Consider the following 12,180-nt stretch of genomic DNA (forward strand, 5'->3'; position numbering starts at 1 on the left):
ACTAAATAGTAGCATCAAAGGAAGAAGTCTAATATGAAAGATGCTTTGTTAACAATAGAACAGGAGTTTATAAGCTATAATGGAAGGGGAAGGCAATGAAACCATTCTTACTCTACATTCCATGATCCTAAATTTGGATGTCATTAGAGTTGAAAAAACTACACATAAAATCATAAACAGTAACCAGTAGGTGGTGCTAACAGACTGCTTTTAAATCTTTGGTTTCTCTGAAGTCCTGGTTAAAGTTAAAGAGAACACCTGAAATTTCTTAAATAAAGTATCAGCTCTATCAGCTCCTCCCACTCAAAATTTTCTTAAGTTCAGTTGTTGTGCTCTATGACTTTGGAATAGGCATTTCTAATGCCTCTACGAAGATGACAATTGAAGTGAGTAACAGATCGAGGCCATGAAGGTACGAATTGAGTGCAAAAATATATTTCTCAACATCTTTCAATTTTTAATTCCTTTGAAGAGGATTTCTTGGTACAAGATTTGCAGGCTTCATGAAGAAAAGAAATAACCATCTTCATTCCATTTGGGTTTTCTCTCTGAGTACCCAGAAGGAAGTGATGCCCCACCAACTTTGCTACTGAGCAGAATGGAATGAATAAAAAGCTAGAGAAGTGTGGAGGGCTGCCCAGAACAGAGGGGAGGCAGAACAGATCACATCAGATTTTGCACTGGCTGTGCCAGGCACCACAGTTGAAGTCAGTGCTAGTATTTTAGCTCTCCCTTCTTTTCTGTCAGCTCAGGTGAGTTACAAAACTTGATATCCTCCTTCCCTTTTTCTTTTCTCTTCTCTGGACTGGACAAGATATGGGGAAAGGGGAGTCAATTCTCCTGCAGGAAACTGTGAAGTTTGTTGTTTGAAAGCTCTTTATGGTTTGTTTGCATTTGATAGTTACTCTCCTATTTCAATAAATCATCTGGTCATTAAAAAAAGCAAATGAATGAAGTAATCTGTGGATGAGGGGAAATTTCAAATGCAGGAGATTGAGGCTCTGCATGGAAATGAGAGGATTTCCTTTTTTGGGCTCCTGCACTTTATCTTCCACCTTCAACCTGGCTGGCTAGAGAGCTCTGGGGGGTCTTGGTATCCTCACTGGTAAGAGTTCCCCGTATCTAGCCTGACTCAGATCTATCTACCTTGTTGATCCCTGGCCATCTTCATGCCAGGCCACTGAACAACTCCTCCTTGACCGTTCCACTTCTAGCACTTTGATTTCCTTTGTGACTCCCCTCTTTTGGACTTCTCCAGCACGCTCCTGGAACCTTTTCATCCTGCAGTATCACATTAGCCCTGGTACTCATATCTCATCAGGGCCTTTGGCCCCTTAGGCTTCTCCAAGTGGAGGGTGGAGGTTCTTCTAGAACCTCCATTTGAGGAAGGTATGTAGGCCAGCCATCTGTTTCTCACCTAGCTTCCCCAGCCTGGCTCTGTGTTGGGTACCTCTCCTCCCTAACACTTTTTAGCTTCCTTTTGTATGCTGCCTTCCCCTATTAGATTGTAAGCTCCCTAAGGGCAGGGAACAGTTTTCTTTTTTTTGTACTTTTATCCCCAGTGCCTGATACATAGTTGGCGTTAATAAATGTTTATTGACTGACTAGCTCTGGGAATTTTAATCAAATCAACATTACTGTTCCCGGAAAGATTGCCCTATGATTCCACATATCACCCTTGTGACTTGTCTGACCAAAACAGTCCTCACTGGTCTTTATTCTCCTACAGTTGTTCTTCCTTCTTTAGAATATAAGTTCCATTTGCATCCCAAATGCTTAGGACAATGAGTGGCACCTAATCGTGCTTAATAAATGCCTATTCATTCACTCTTCCAAGGGTGAGGGAATAGGTTATTAAAGTGTAGCGGGGTGCCATCTGGTGAGCAGGGAAGGAGACTGCAGCCTTGGGGAAAAGCCTCGCACTCTGACAGAGCTCACACGGGGATGGTGGTCAAAGGGCAGCGTCACCTGGTGGTCAAAATATACACCACCATCTAGCTGTTTCATTTATTAATTTTGTGGCACTACACTGCTTATTAGAATGAAGATGAATAATGTATAATAATGCTGAAAAAAGTAGATTGGAGGAAAAAAATTAGCTCTGAAGGGCCTTAAATGTCAAACCAGGGAATTCATATTTGATACTGGAGATAACAGGAGATAATAGCCTCAATCAATGTCATCAGGACATTGGAAGAGACAAGAAAGGACTAGAGAAGGAATATACACTGTTGTTTAATTAAATCAGAACTGCAGAATGTCACATTGGGAGGGACATCAGGTGCCAGCTTTATCATCCATGCCTGAACAACAGCCCTTGCAAAAACACAATGAACAAGTAGTCTTTGTTTACACAACTCTGGTGATAGAGGTACCTACTACAGCTTCAGGGACTTCATTCTACTTCTAGAGACTAGCTGGAAGTACTCTTTTTAGAAATTTTCCTCATATTAAACCAAAATCTGTCTCTCTGCAACTTCTACTCACTACTCCTTATTCTGCCCTCTAGAACCAAATGGAACAAGTGTCATCTCTCTCAACATAAACACCCTTCTACTACCTCAAGATTAGTATTTATAAACTTCCCAAACTGTCCTTTTCCAGGTCAAACAACCCTAACTCCTGGCATACAGTAAGGGCCTAATAATGTATGTTGACTTACTGAATGAAATGAAGTGATTTTGATGCTATTTACCATCCTGGTCCTCCTGAACACTTTCCAGTTTATTAATGTCCTTCCTAAAATGTGATGCCCAAAACTGAATATAATACTCAAGATATAGTCAGGCCAGGGCAAAGTACAGAAGGACCATTGCTTCCCTAGTAATGTAGCCTAAAATTGCATTTAGCTTTTATGGCTGCATTTTATATAGATAACTCATAATGAACTTGCAATCCATTAAGAATCCCAAAATTTTTTTTTCAGATAATTCAGGAGGTCTTTACACTATTAAGTGCAAGACCTGAGCTAGGCTCTGAGTAGACCAAGAAAAAAGGAAAACCTGTTCCTGCACTCAGAGAACTTACATTCTATCGATGTATGTATGTATGCTTACGTCTAACAATCTCAAAACAGAAACATACATACATGATTGAGGAGGAAGAGAAAATAACTAGGGAGATCAGAAAGGCTGAACAATGAAGGAAGCCAAGGATTCTGAGGGGCAGAGATGACAGAAGGCATTTTAAATATGGGGGACAGTCTGTGCAAAGATTTGGCTGGAAGATAAAGTGTCATGTTTAGGAACAAGTAAGTCAGTTTAGTCAAAATGTAGGGAGTGTGAAGGGGTGTAATGTAAGTTAAGGGTTTTATGTATTTCATTCTAGAAGCAATAGGGTTCTTGTGTTGTAGGAAAATAATTCTGGCAGCTGCGTGGAGGATGGATTGGAGAGACTGGTAGATTGAAGACTGTTGCAATAGTTCATTTGAGAAATAATGAGAGATTCAACTAGGGTTATGGCTGAGTAGAGAGAAAAAGGATGGATATGAAAAATGTGGTAGTAGAAGAATCAACAAGGCTTAGCAAGATATAGGAGGTAAGGGAAAGGGAAAAGTTGAGGATGATGCTGAATTTGCAAATGTGGGTGACTGAAGAATGAAGGTTCCCACCACAGAAACAGGAAAGTTTGGAAGACAGATTGGGTTTAGGGAGAAGCAGCTGAGTTCTGTTCAGACACGTTGACGCCAAGTTGCCTACGGGGCACTCAGTTGGAGATATCCAATGGGCAGCTGGAGATATGAGACTAGAGCTCACAGAAAACAATAGAGTTGGATGTACAGAACTGGGAATCATCTAGATTAAGAGATGATGAATGAATCTATCTACCTGACAAGATCACTAATAAAGAAGAGACTCAGTTCTTGGCCACACTTGATTAGGGAATTGAACACAAATAATGATCCAGAAAAGGAGATTGAGAAAGACTAGTCAGATAGGTAGGAATGATGAGAGCAAGGAGAAGGTCATGAAAATCCAGGGAGAAGAAATATTTGGAGGACACCAATCAGACAAATCCATCTATACCTCCCCCATCTTATATTTGTGAAGTCTACTTTTTGAACTCAAGTCTGAGACATATAACCTTTTAAAATTTTATTAACCTAGGTTTGGCCTATCAAAATCAAAATCATTTTGGATCTTGATTCTGGTACCCAATATATTAACAAAATTTTTTAACAACAACAACAAAAAAAGTTTAACAGCCTAGAGTCAGAGACAGAACTGAGGGGTCAAGGAGTTGGAGGTCATGGTGCATACAAAGTTGAGGTTTCTGAGTGATGGACGTGGGGGGAGAACCTGGTGGCAATGGAGAGCAAGGAATATTCCAACGACTCAACAGTCAGCTGAGGGGAATGAATAAAGGTGCAGCTAGTACTTGAAAAGGTGGCCAGGGAGAATATGTTGTTGTGGAGACAGCTGGTGGAGCTGAGAGGAAGCCAGGTTTCAGTGATAGCTAGAAGATGGAAGGAGTGGGAGAGGAAAAGATTTAGGATGGAAGAAATTTTGTTGCCTATGGAACAAACATTCCAGAGGGCACAGTGGAAGGGCTGGGTGTTGTCTGGTTGGAAATTTGGGGTGGTAGACTTGAAGGGAATGGGAATGAGTAACTGGGTAGTGGGGGGAAAGGAATGGGGTTTGGATAACCTACAGGGTTCAGAACCACTGGGATATGTATCAGGTGTGAGAATGTTCAACATTTATCTCTTGAAGGACAAAATTATCATCACGGCAAGGTCAAAAATTAATTACTGTGCTTTTGAGGGAAAGTGCTTCAATAGGTATTTAGATAATTTAAATCTTACAATATATCTGCTATATCATGAATTTGTACCAGGTTTCCAAATTCCTCATCTATTTTTTCTTCTTGTCCAAGTATACTCTGTGGACAGTATCACTTCTTTTTCAGTCTTATAACTTAACTTTTTCCTTTCACATTTATTAGGGGAAACAGTGTGTTGCAATCCACAGGGAACAAATATACCATTCTTTTAATCCTATTTCATCTAGTTTCCATGAAGTTCAATTACTAACTTCCAGAATTAATGTTGACAGCATGAATGTACTCATGCAAATTTTTCATTCTACAAAACTTAGCTAAGTGATATTTTTTTCTTTTTGAAAGGCCTTATTACATAAGGTAAAATGTTTCTTACCAAAGACTTGGAAGCCTAATACACAAGTGTAAGTTGTCCAGTCAATGTCTTTACAGTCAGAACGATTCCGGATTAGTTTGCAGCCACTTGGAATGTCCCCTTTAAATTGAGAAATAGAAAATCTTGATGGAAGTTTGCTACTTATAATTATAATTCACACACTCAACATTAAAATATATTTAAAAAGAAAAGCAAAGAAAGTGCAGGAAATATTTACTTTTACTTGTTTTTTTACAAAATTGTATATTATTTCCTATTGAGGGTATTTTCTTTTTCATTCCCACCACCCAAATTACAAACTTCCATCAATTACACTCTTCTCTAGCCCCAGAAGGAAATGTTAAATCCATAACTTCTCAGAACAGTACTGCTGGTTCAAAGGTGCATAGGATGTATTAGTTTTTGGTGGTAAGCAAACATTTACATTACAATTCTAATTTCATTTAATCTCTTAATTACCATTCCTAGAAGACAAATCCTATCCCATACTGTGTATGTGTGTTTGTATGTATATATATGTATATGTATATAGACATATACACACTATGTATACACACACACACACACACACACAATACAAATTCCATTTATACTTACAATATAGTATCTCATAGTCTCCTGAGTTGGACATTATATATTTGTTGTCTGGGGACCAGTCAAGGTGTGTAATATAGCTGGAATGTCCCTAAGGAATAACAGAACAGTCAACAGAAAGCATAATTAACTCAGAATGATATTTTAAGCATTAACTCTTGAATATTCCCCTAGTTTCCTAGATGTTAGAATCTTTGCTAAGATACAGAATTGCCAAAATGAAGTAGGTATGAGATATTTTTCATACTACCTAGCAACCTCCTCCAAAAGAATCTGGGCTCCAAAATAATTTGATGTACTGGGAGAAGTGGCTCTGGTATGGGGTAAAGAAATAGTCTATAAGCTAATTAATTGGTCACAAAAGTGATTATGAAACCCAACAAATCCCTTGCCAACTGCCAACCAACTGCCATACAAAGGGCAGGCAGGAGAGCCAGCTTAGCTGAAGTAGCAAGGTACCCTGAGGAAGAGAGACAGGTGGCAGGATGCTCCAGGCAAATCAAACGACTACCACCATCGTCACTGTAGCTACCTCCTCAGATCCTGATAGATAGGAGATAAAGAATTAAAGCATGGATGACTCAAGGCCAGTGTAGAGACAGACACATGGTGGGAGTAAGTGAGGTGCAGTTTACTTGGAAAAATGACTTACAAGAAGTGGCATAGGGTTGATTTGTAATCTAGTAAATGTATGTTCATAAATTTGAGGTAGACTAGACAGGTTATAAGAGTAAAGGATAACCCTGGCTGACAACCCAAGGGCTAAACAGGTACCTATGTATAAAAAGACTTAGAGGAAAGCCTTTAGAAGTGGGTAGATCCTCTTTGGAAAATATATAGGAGAACACAGTCAAGAATCATTTCTAAAAATCATACAAGAAAATTTTCTGGAATTATTGAAATCAAGGGGGCAGAATCTATGTATTTCCAACAAAGATTAATCTTTCTTCCCAAAGTCTGTCCAACAATGGCTACTTTTCATTTTTGTCATCTCTGTCAATCTGAATGGTATCAGGCAGAATCTCAGTTGTTTTTAATCTTAATTTCTCTTATTATTAGTGATCTGGAGCATTTTTTCCACATAGCTGATAATGATTTACAATTCTTTTTTTGAAGGTTGCCTGTTTATATCCTCTGACCACTTAGCTGGTGGGGAACATTATCTATTCTTGATGAACTGTGCTGGCTCTTTGTGATCACTACTTCCTTTTCAGTAAGTTAACTAGTGAGCTCCTTTTTATTTTTCATTGAATTTTCCAAGAAACTGAACTCACTGGCCTATAGTTTGAATCCTCTGTTCTCTTCCTCTCTTTTTTTGGGGGGGGAGTTTGAGAGGGAGAAAATCAGGACATTTGACCTTCTTCAGTTCTTCAGTATTGATAAGTATTTTTAAAAACTCCTGAATACCTCCCTCCCAAAAAAGAGCATTTTCACATACAAAATAGAACATCAAAAGAAGACTGAAATGTTAAGTAGGACACAAAAAAAGGATGACCGAGGATCTATTTGGTATGGTTTACGACTTACTTTAAAAAAAAAGTATATATGTGCATATTTTTATATACACACACATATACATATACATACAAACAAACTTCATTACTTTCAAAGCTGTCCTGGGGCAGCTAGGTGGAATAGTGGATAGAGCAACAGACCTAGAATAGGGAAGATCTGAGTTCAAATATGGCCTTTGACACTTACTAGCTGTATGACCCTAGACAAGTCACTTAACCTCAAGTTGCCTCAGCTTCCTCATCTGTAAAACAAGGATAATAATAGTGCCTACCTCCTAGGGTTGTTGTAAGGCTCAAATGAAATAGTAATTGCAAAGCACTTAACATATAGTGAACAGTAAAAAGCAAAAAATCAAGCAAAACAAATCTACAAGGTGGCTACATCCTAAAATGTATGTCTCTCTCTTCTTCTTGACTGTATCACCTCTGGGAGTTCAGAGAGGTAATAACTGAAGTTAGGGGAGTACATAATACAGCCCAGAAAAGAACATAGAAAAGAGAAAGGAGCTTAGGACAAAGGTCAGCAGGATATTGATAATTAAGGGGTAAGAAGATGATTTAGTGAAGGATATAAAAGGTAGGAAGATAATCATGAGAGAGGAGTTTCATGGAAACCAAGTTAAGAGAGACAGCACACAGAGGGAGGCAGTGGTTACAAGGCAGTCAAATAGCGTGGAAAGACCCAGAAGAATGCAGCCTGCAAAAAGGCACAGGCGACTTTGGTTTCTCCAAGGTCTTTTTAGAATAATAGCAGTTTCACAGTTATGACCTTAATGATAATTTCACTGGTTTTGAATCCACAGTCTATTAAGTCAATAATGATTTTCTAAATTGCTTTTGAACTAATAAAAAAAAAACCACACAAACACAATTGCTGCTTAAATCCTAAATTACATTTCCATTGGCAGATTTTGTCCAAAAGTTTGGAGATGGTATGGTTTCTGAAAAAGGGCATTAATATGTGAGTATACAGGAGGTCTTTTAGACGTATGTCCAAGTTTACAAATAGAATTCTGCATGAGTCATGATGATAAGGACAAACATCACATAGAGTTCTACCCAAGTTTATTTTATCCCTGCTTCTTAAAAAGTGGAAATTTGACTTTTTTAAAAAAAACTATCAAATTATTTTTGATAGCAATTGCTGTTATAGGATTAGTAATTCAACCCCTTAAACTACAGAACACAAACTCATTGTTTACCTGCCCCTCAATGCCAAAATATTTTCTTTTATATACTGATAACCTTAGCTTATATGAGACACTGATTGTGTTTGAAATTCATTTAAATCTTAAGTGCTGACTGTATCTGAGGTGCTGTGGCAGGTGCCAGGGATTCAAAGGTAAAGACAAGCTACCTCCTGTCCTTACAGAGCTTATATTCCCTTAGGGTAATACAACACCTACATACCTAAATACAAGGAAAAACAGTATTGCCTCTTAATAGGATAATTCTGACACAAGTTATTTGGATGTTAGGTAAGGGATATACGTTGGCATTTTTTTTTTGCTTCCTTTTTTCCATTTTATTACTCTGAACATTAAAAACACAATCTAAAATTTATAATTTCCACACACATTGTGGAATAGGTGATGATTGTATATGAAATTGTGAATCTCTATGAAATTGGCACTATAGCATGAAAACAATTAATAGCCATTGCTCTACTGTCTAATGTCAAAGAGAACTATGGGAATATTCAAAGCTAAAAACACAAGTGTTAAAATCTCATATGTATATGCATATATATTTCCTTTTTAAAGTAAACATGGATATAGATATATAACTCTAAGGTAATCTCAGAATTTATCAATATGGATTGATATCTAAAGCTGTGCTAAGTATTCAACGATAATTTTCTTTAAAAGTTGTATTAACAAAACGTCTACATTTTTTAGTAAAATTTAAACACTTGTACCAAAGTAGATAGACTACCTTCACATTTTAAAAAATTCATGTACTATGCAACTTACAGCGCATTTTCCGTATCTGCTATATTTTCTTCCACTTTCTGAGACTACATAGAGGTAAATAAAGTTGTCATGGGATCCTACGGCAAGGAAGGTGCCATCTACAATGAAAGGTGAAAAGATTTTCACAAAGTAAACATACTGCCAATTTCATTTACTCCTTATTTCAACGATCTTATGTACAATAATATGTTTTCAATGCAATTTAACAAACATTTAGGTGCTTACTCAGGGGTAAGCCCTGAGATCCTCAACCCTCCTCACTTTGCCTCTTGCAATCTCAGTTTTCCTTTGAGACTCAGTTTCCTCTGCACGAGCCTTTTCTGGTCTCTTCCAGGTGTAGTCACCTTGTACCTGCTTTCTATTTGTTTGGATAGGGATATATTTGAATCCATACACTTCTAGTAGAATGTAAGTTCCTTCAGGGCAAGCACTGTTTCATTTCTCTTTTTGTATGTCCAGTGCCAGGCACCTAGCAGGAGTTTCACAAGTGTTTGATTCAAAATCTGAAAAAAAAAAAAAAAAAAACAATCCCTGCCCTCTTTTTAAAGAACTTATAATCTATTAATAAGGATGAAATGCACTCAAATAACAATAATGCAAGTTAGAAAAGAATTAAATATTTATCATTAGAACAGATTAAATTGAATGGCCTGAGAGATCTTAAGGAGGGATCATTTCTTGTTGGAGTACCATATAATTGGTAGTGCTAGAGCTTGGCTCTGAAGGAGGAAAATAATGAGTGCAAAGGTAACGAAGAAGAGAGCAAAAGGGGAAATCAGGGAACAATGAGTTGTCTAGGGTGGCTGGATTATTGAATGCAACAAGAGTAGTACCGTAAAATAATGCTGGAAAGGCTGGTCAGAGCTGGACTGTGGATGGCTCTGAATGCCAGGGTAAAGAGTTTGAATTTTATTCAATAGGCAATGAGGAATTATTGAATGTCTGTGAACAGAGGAATGACAAGGAAGATTATTCCCACAGTAGTGTGAGACTGAGCACAAGAAACTATTATCATCTAGGGGACAAGGGATAAGGCTCTACTCAAGGATCACAGCAGGGAATGGAAAGGAGAAAAAAGGAAATAAGAAAGATTTAAGAGGTAAAAAGAGTAGGATCTGATTATATGGAGGGTAGGCAGCGGGGCAGGCGAGTGCTAAAAGATAAGAAGGGTTAAAAAACGACTTGGAGGTTTTAAGTCTGGGTGACTGAAATAGGAAAGTCAGTGGGAAGAGCTGGTTGTCTAGAAATGATTTCTGTTTTGGATTCAAGTAGAGATGTCCAGTAGGCATTTGGAAATATAGAAATGTAGCTTGGGGACAGGCAGAGTTTAGAGATAAGGAATTAGGAGTCATTCAGAAAGAGGTAATAACAGTGATGAAAGCCATAGCAGTGGATATGTTTTCCAAGAGATAGAGTATACATAGAGAGAACTGAGATGAGAGCCTTGGAAGAATTTGTTGCTGTTCAATTGTTTTTTAGTTGTCTGACTCTTCATGACCCCATTTGGGGTTTTCTTGGCAAAGATACTAGAGTGGTTTGCCATTTCCTTTTTCAGTTGACTTTACAGATGAGAAACTGAGACAAACAGGGTTAAATGGCTTCCCCAGGGTCATACAGCTAGTAAATGTCTGGGGCCAGATCTGAATTCAGGAAGATGAGTCTTCTTGACTTCAGGCCTGGCACTTCATCACTCTGCCACCTAACTGCCCTTTGGAAGACTTAAGAGACTAAAAAGGAAAGGGGAAACCAGCAGAATAGAGAGGAGAAACAGATAAGATAAAAAACCAAAGCATGGAAGCTAAGAACATATTAAGAAAAAGGTCGGGATGTTAAGGAATGCAAGGATTGAGAGGTAACTTCAGAGAGAACAATTTCAGTAGAAGAGTGGGAAAGGAAATTATATTCCAAGATTAACACACACAAAGAAGAGCACAGACTAGTTTCCTTAAAAGTTTAAGGGTAAAGGAGAAGAGCGTTTTGAGGGGCTGGCAGGTCCATATGAAATTTTGTTGAGGATAATATGTTTGTAGGCCACAGAAAGGTATCAACATGAAAGAAGACACTGAAAGTGAAAGAGAGAATTGGGGTGGAGGGAATGACTGATGGAGTAAAGGAAAGTTGGGATGATCAAAGACATTGATAGAGGGGGTTGGCTTTAGTAAGATGGAAGGTCACCTTAAGCTTTATGAACAGAGAAGTAGGTGAGGATGGGAGAAGATAATGTTTGTTTTTTTTTTTTTTTGGTGAGGCAATTGGGGTTAAGTGACTTGCCCAGGGTCACACAGCTAGTGTTTGGTCTGAGGCTGGATTTGAACTCAGATCCTCCTGACTTCAGGGCTGGTGCTCCATCTACTGCGCCACCTAACGGTGACCTGGGAGAAGATATATTTTAAGGTATATGAGAGATAGGAAGCTCTTATTAAATCTTATCAATTTTGAATGTTACTTAACAGGGTTGACTAAATTATTTTTCATTTACTAGCAACCAAGCAGGCTCTTAAACAAAAAAGTAGTCATTTGGATTAATGCATAATAATTGCCCAGAGTTATAATATCATTGATTGCCATTAAGAGTAGCACAGAAAAAAAAATATACATACATATATATATATATATATTTATATAAAAATATATATATATATTTCTAGAGGTAAACACCAAAAATAAACATACTGAATGTTACCTGTGCCAGGATAATAATACAACTATTTTATTTATGCTACCTTGTCTTCTTTTTTTTTTGGGTATCTCACTGTGAGTACTTACTAGGTACCCAACAAAGTTTATTGAACGTTCTGGTTTACACAAACTATATCTGTATTACTTCTTTAACTATACTTAAAAAGGCAAAAATCGGGGGGCAACTAGGTGGCGCAGTAGATAGAGCACCGACCCTGGAGTCAGGAGGACCTGAGTTCAGATTCAACCTCAGACACATAACACT

General features: G+C 37.9%; 1 protein-coding gene across 5 annotated transcripts in view; it reads right to left on the bottom strand.

Annotated features, from left to right (window-relative positions):
- The window catches only part of EML4 (EMAP like 4), a 177,772-nt gene that overhangs the window by 6,762 nt on the left and 158,830 nt on the right, over nt 1-12,180 (bottom strand). For all 5 annotated transcript variants that reach the window (XM_027865094.1, XM_027865091.1, XM_027865090.1 and 2 more), the window contains 3 exons: nt 9,237-9,334; nt 5,753-5,840; nt 5,156-5,254 (listed from right to left, as the gene is read on the bottom strand). In XM_027865094.1, the coding sequence (XP_027720895.1) occupies nt 5,156-5,254; nt 5,753-5,840; nt 9,237-9,334 (285 nt within the window). The remainder of the gene's footprint in view (nt 1-5,155; nt 5,255-5,752; nt 5,841-9,236; nt 9,335-12,180) is intronic.

Source organism: Vombatus ursinus, unplaced genomic scaffold (genome assembly GCF_900497805.2).
Source record: "Vombatus ursinus unplaced genomic scaffold, bare-nosed wombat genome assembly UNPS02014778.1, whole genome shotgun sequence".
NCBI classification, from domain to species: domain Eukaryota; kingdom Metazoa; phylum Chordata; class Mammalia; order Diprotodontia; family Vombatidae; genus Vombatus; species Vombatus ursinus.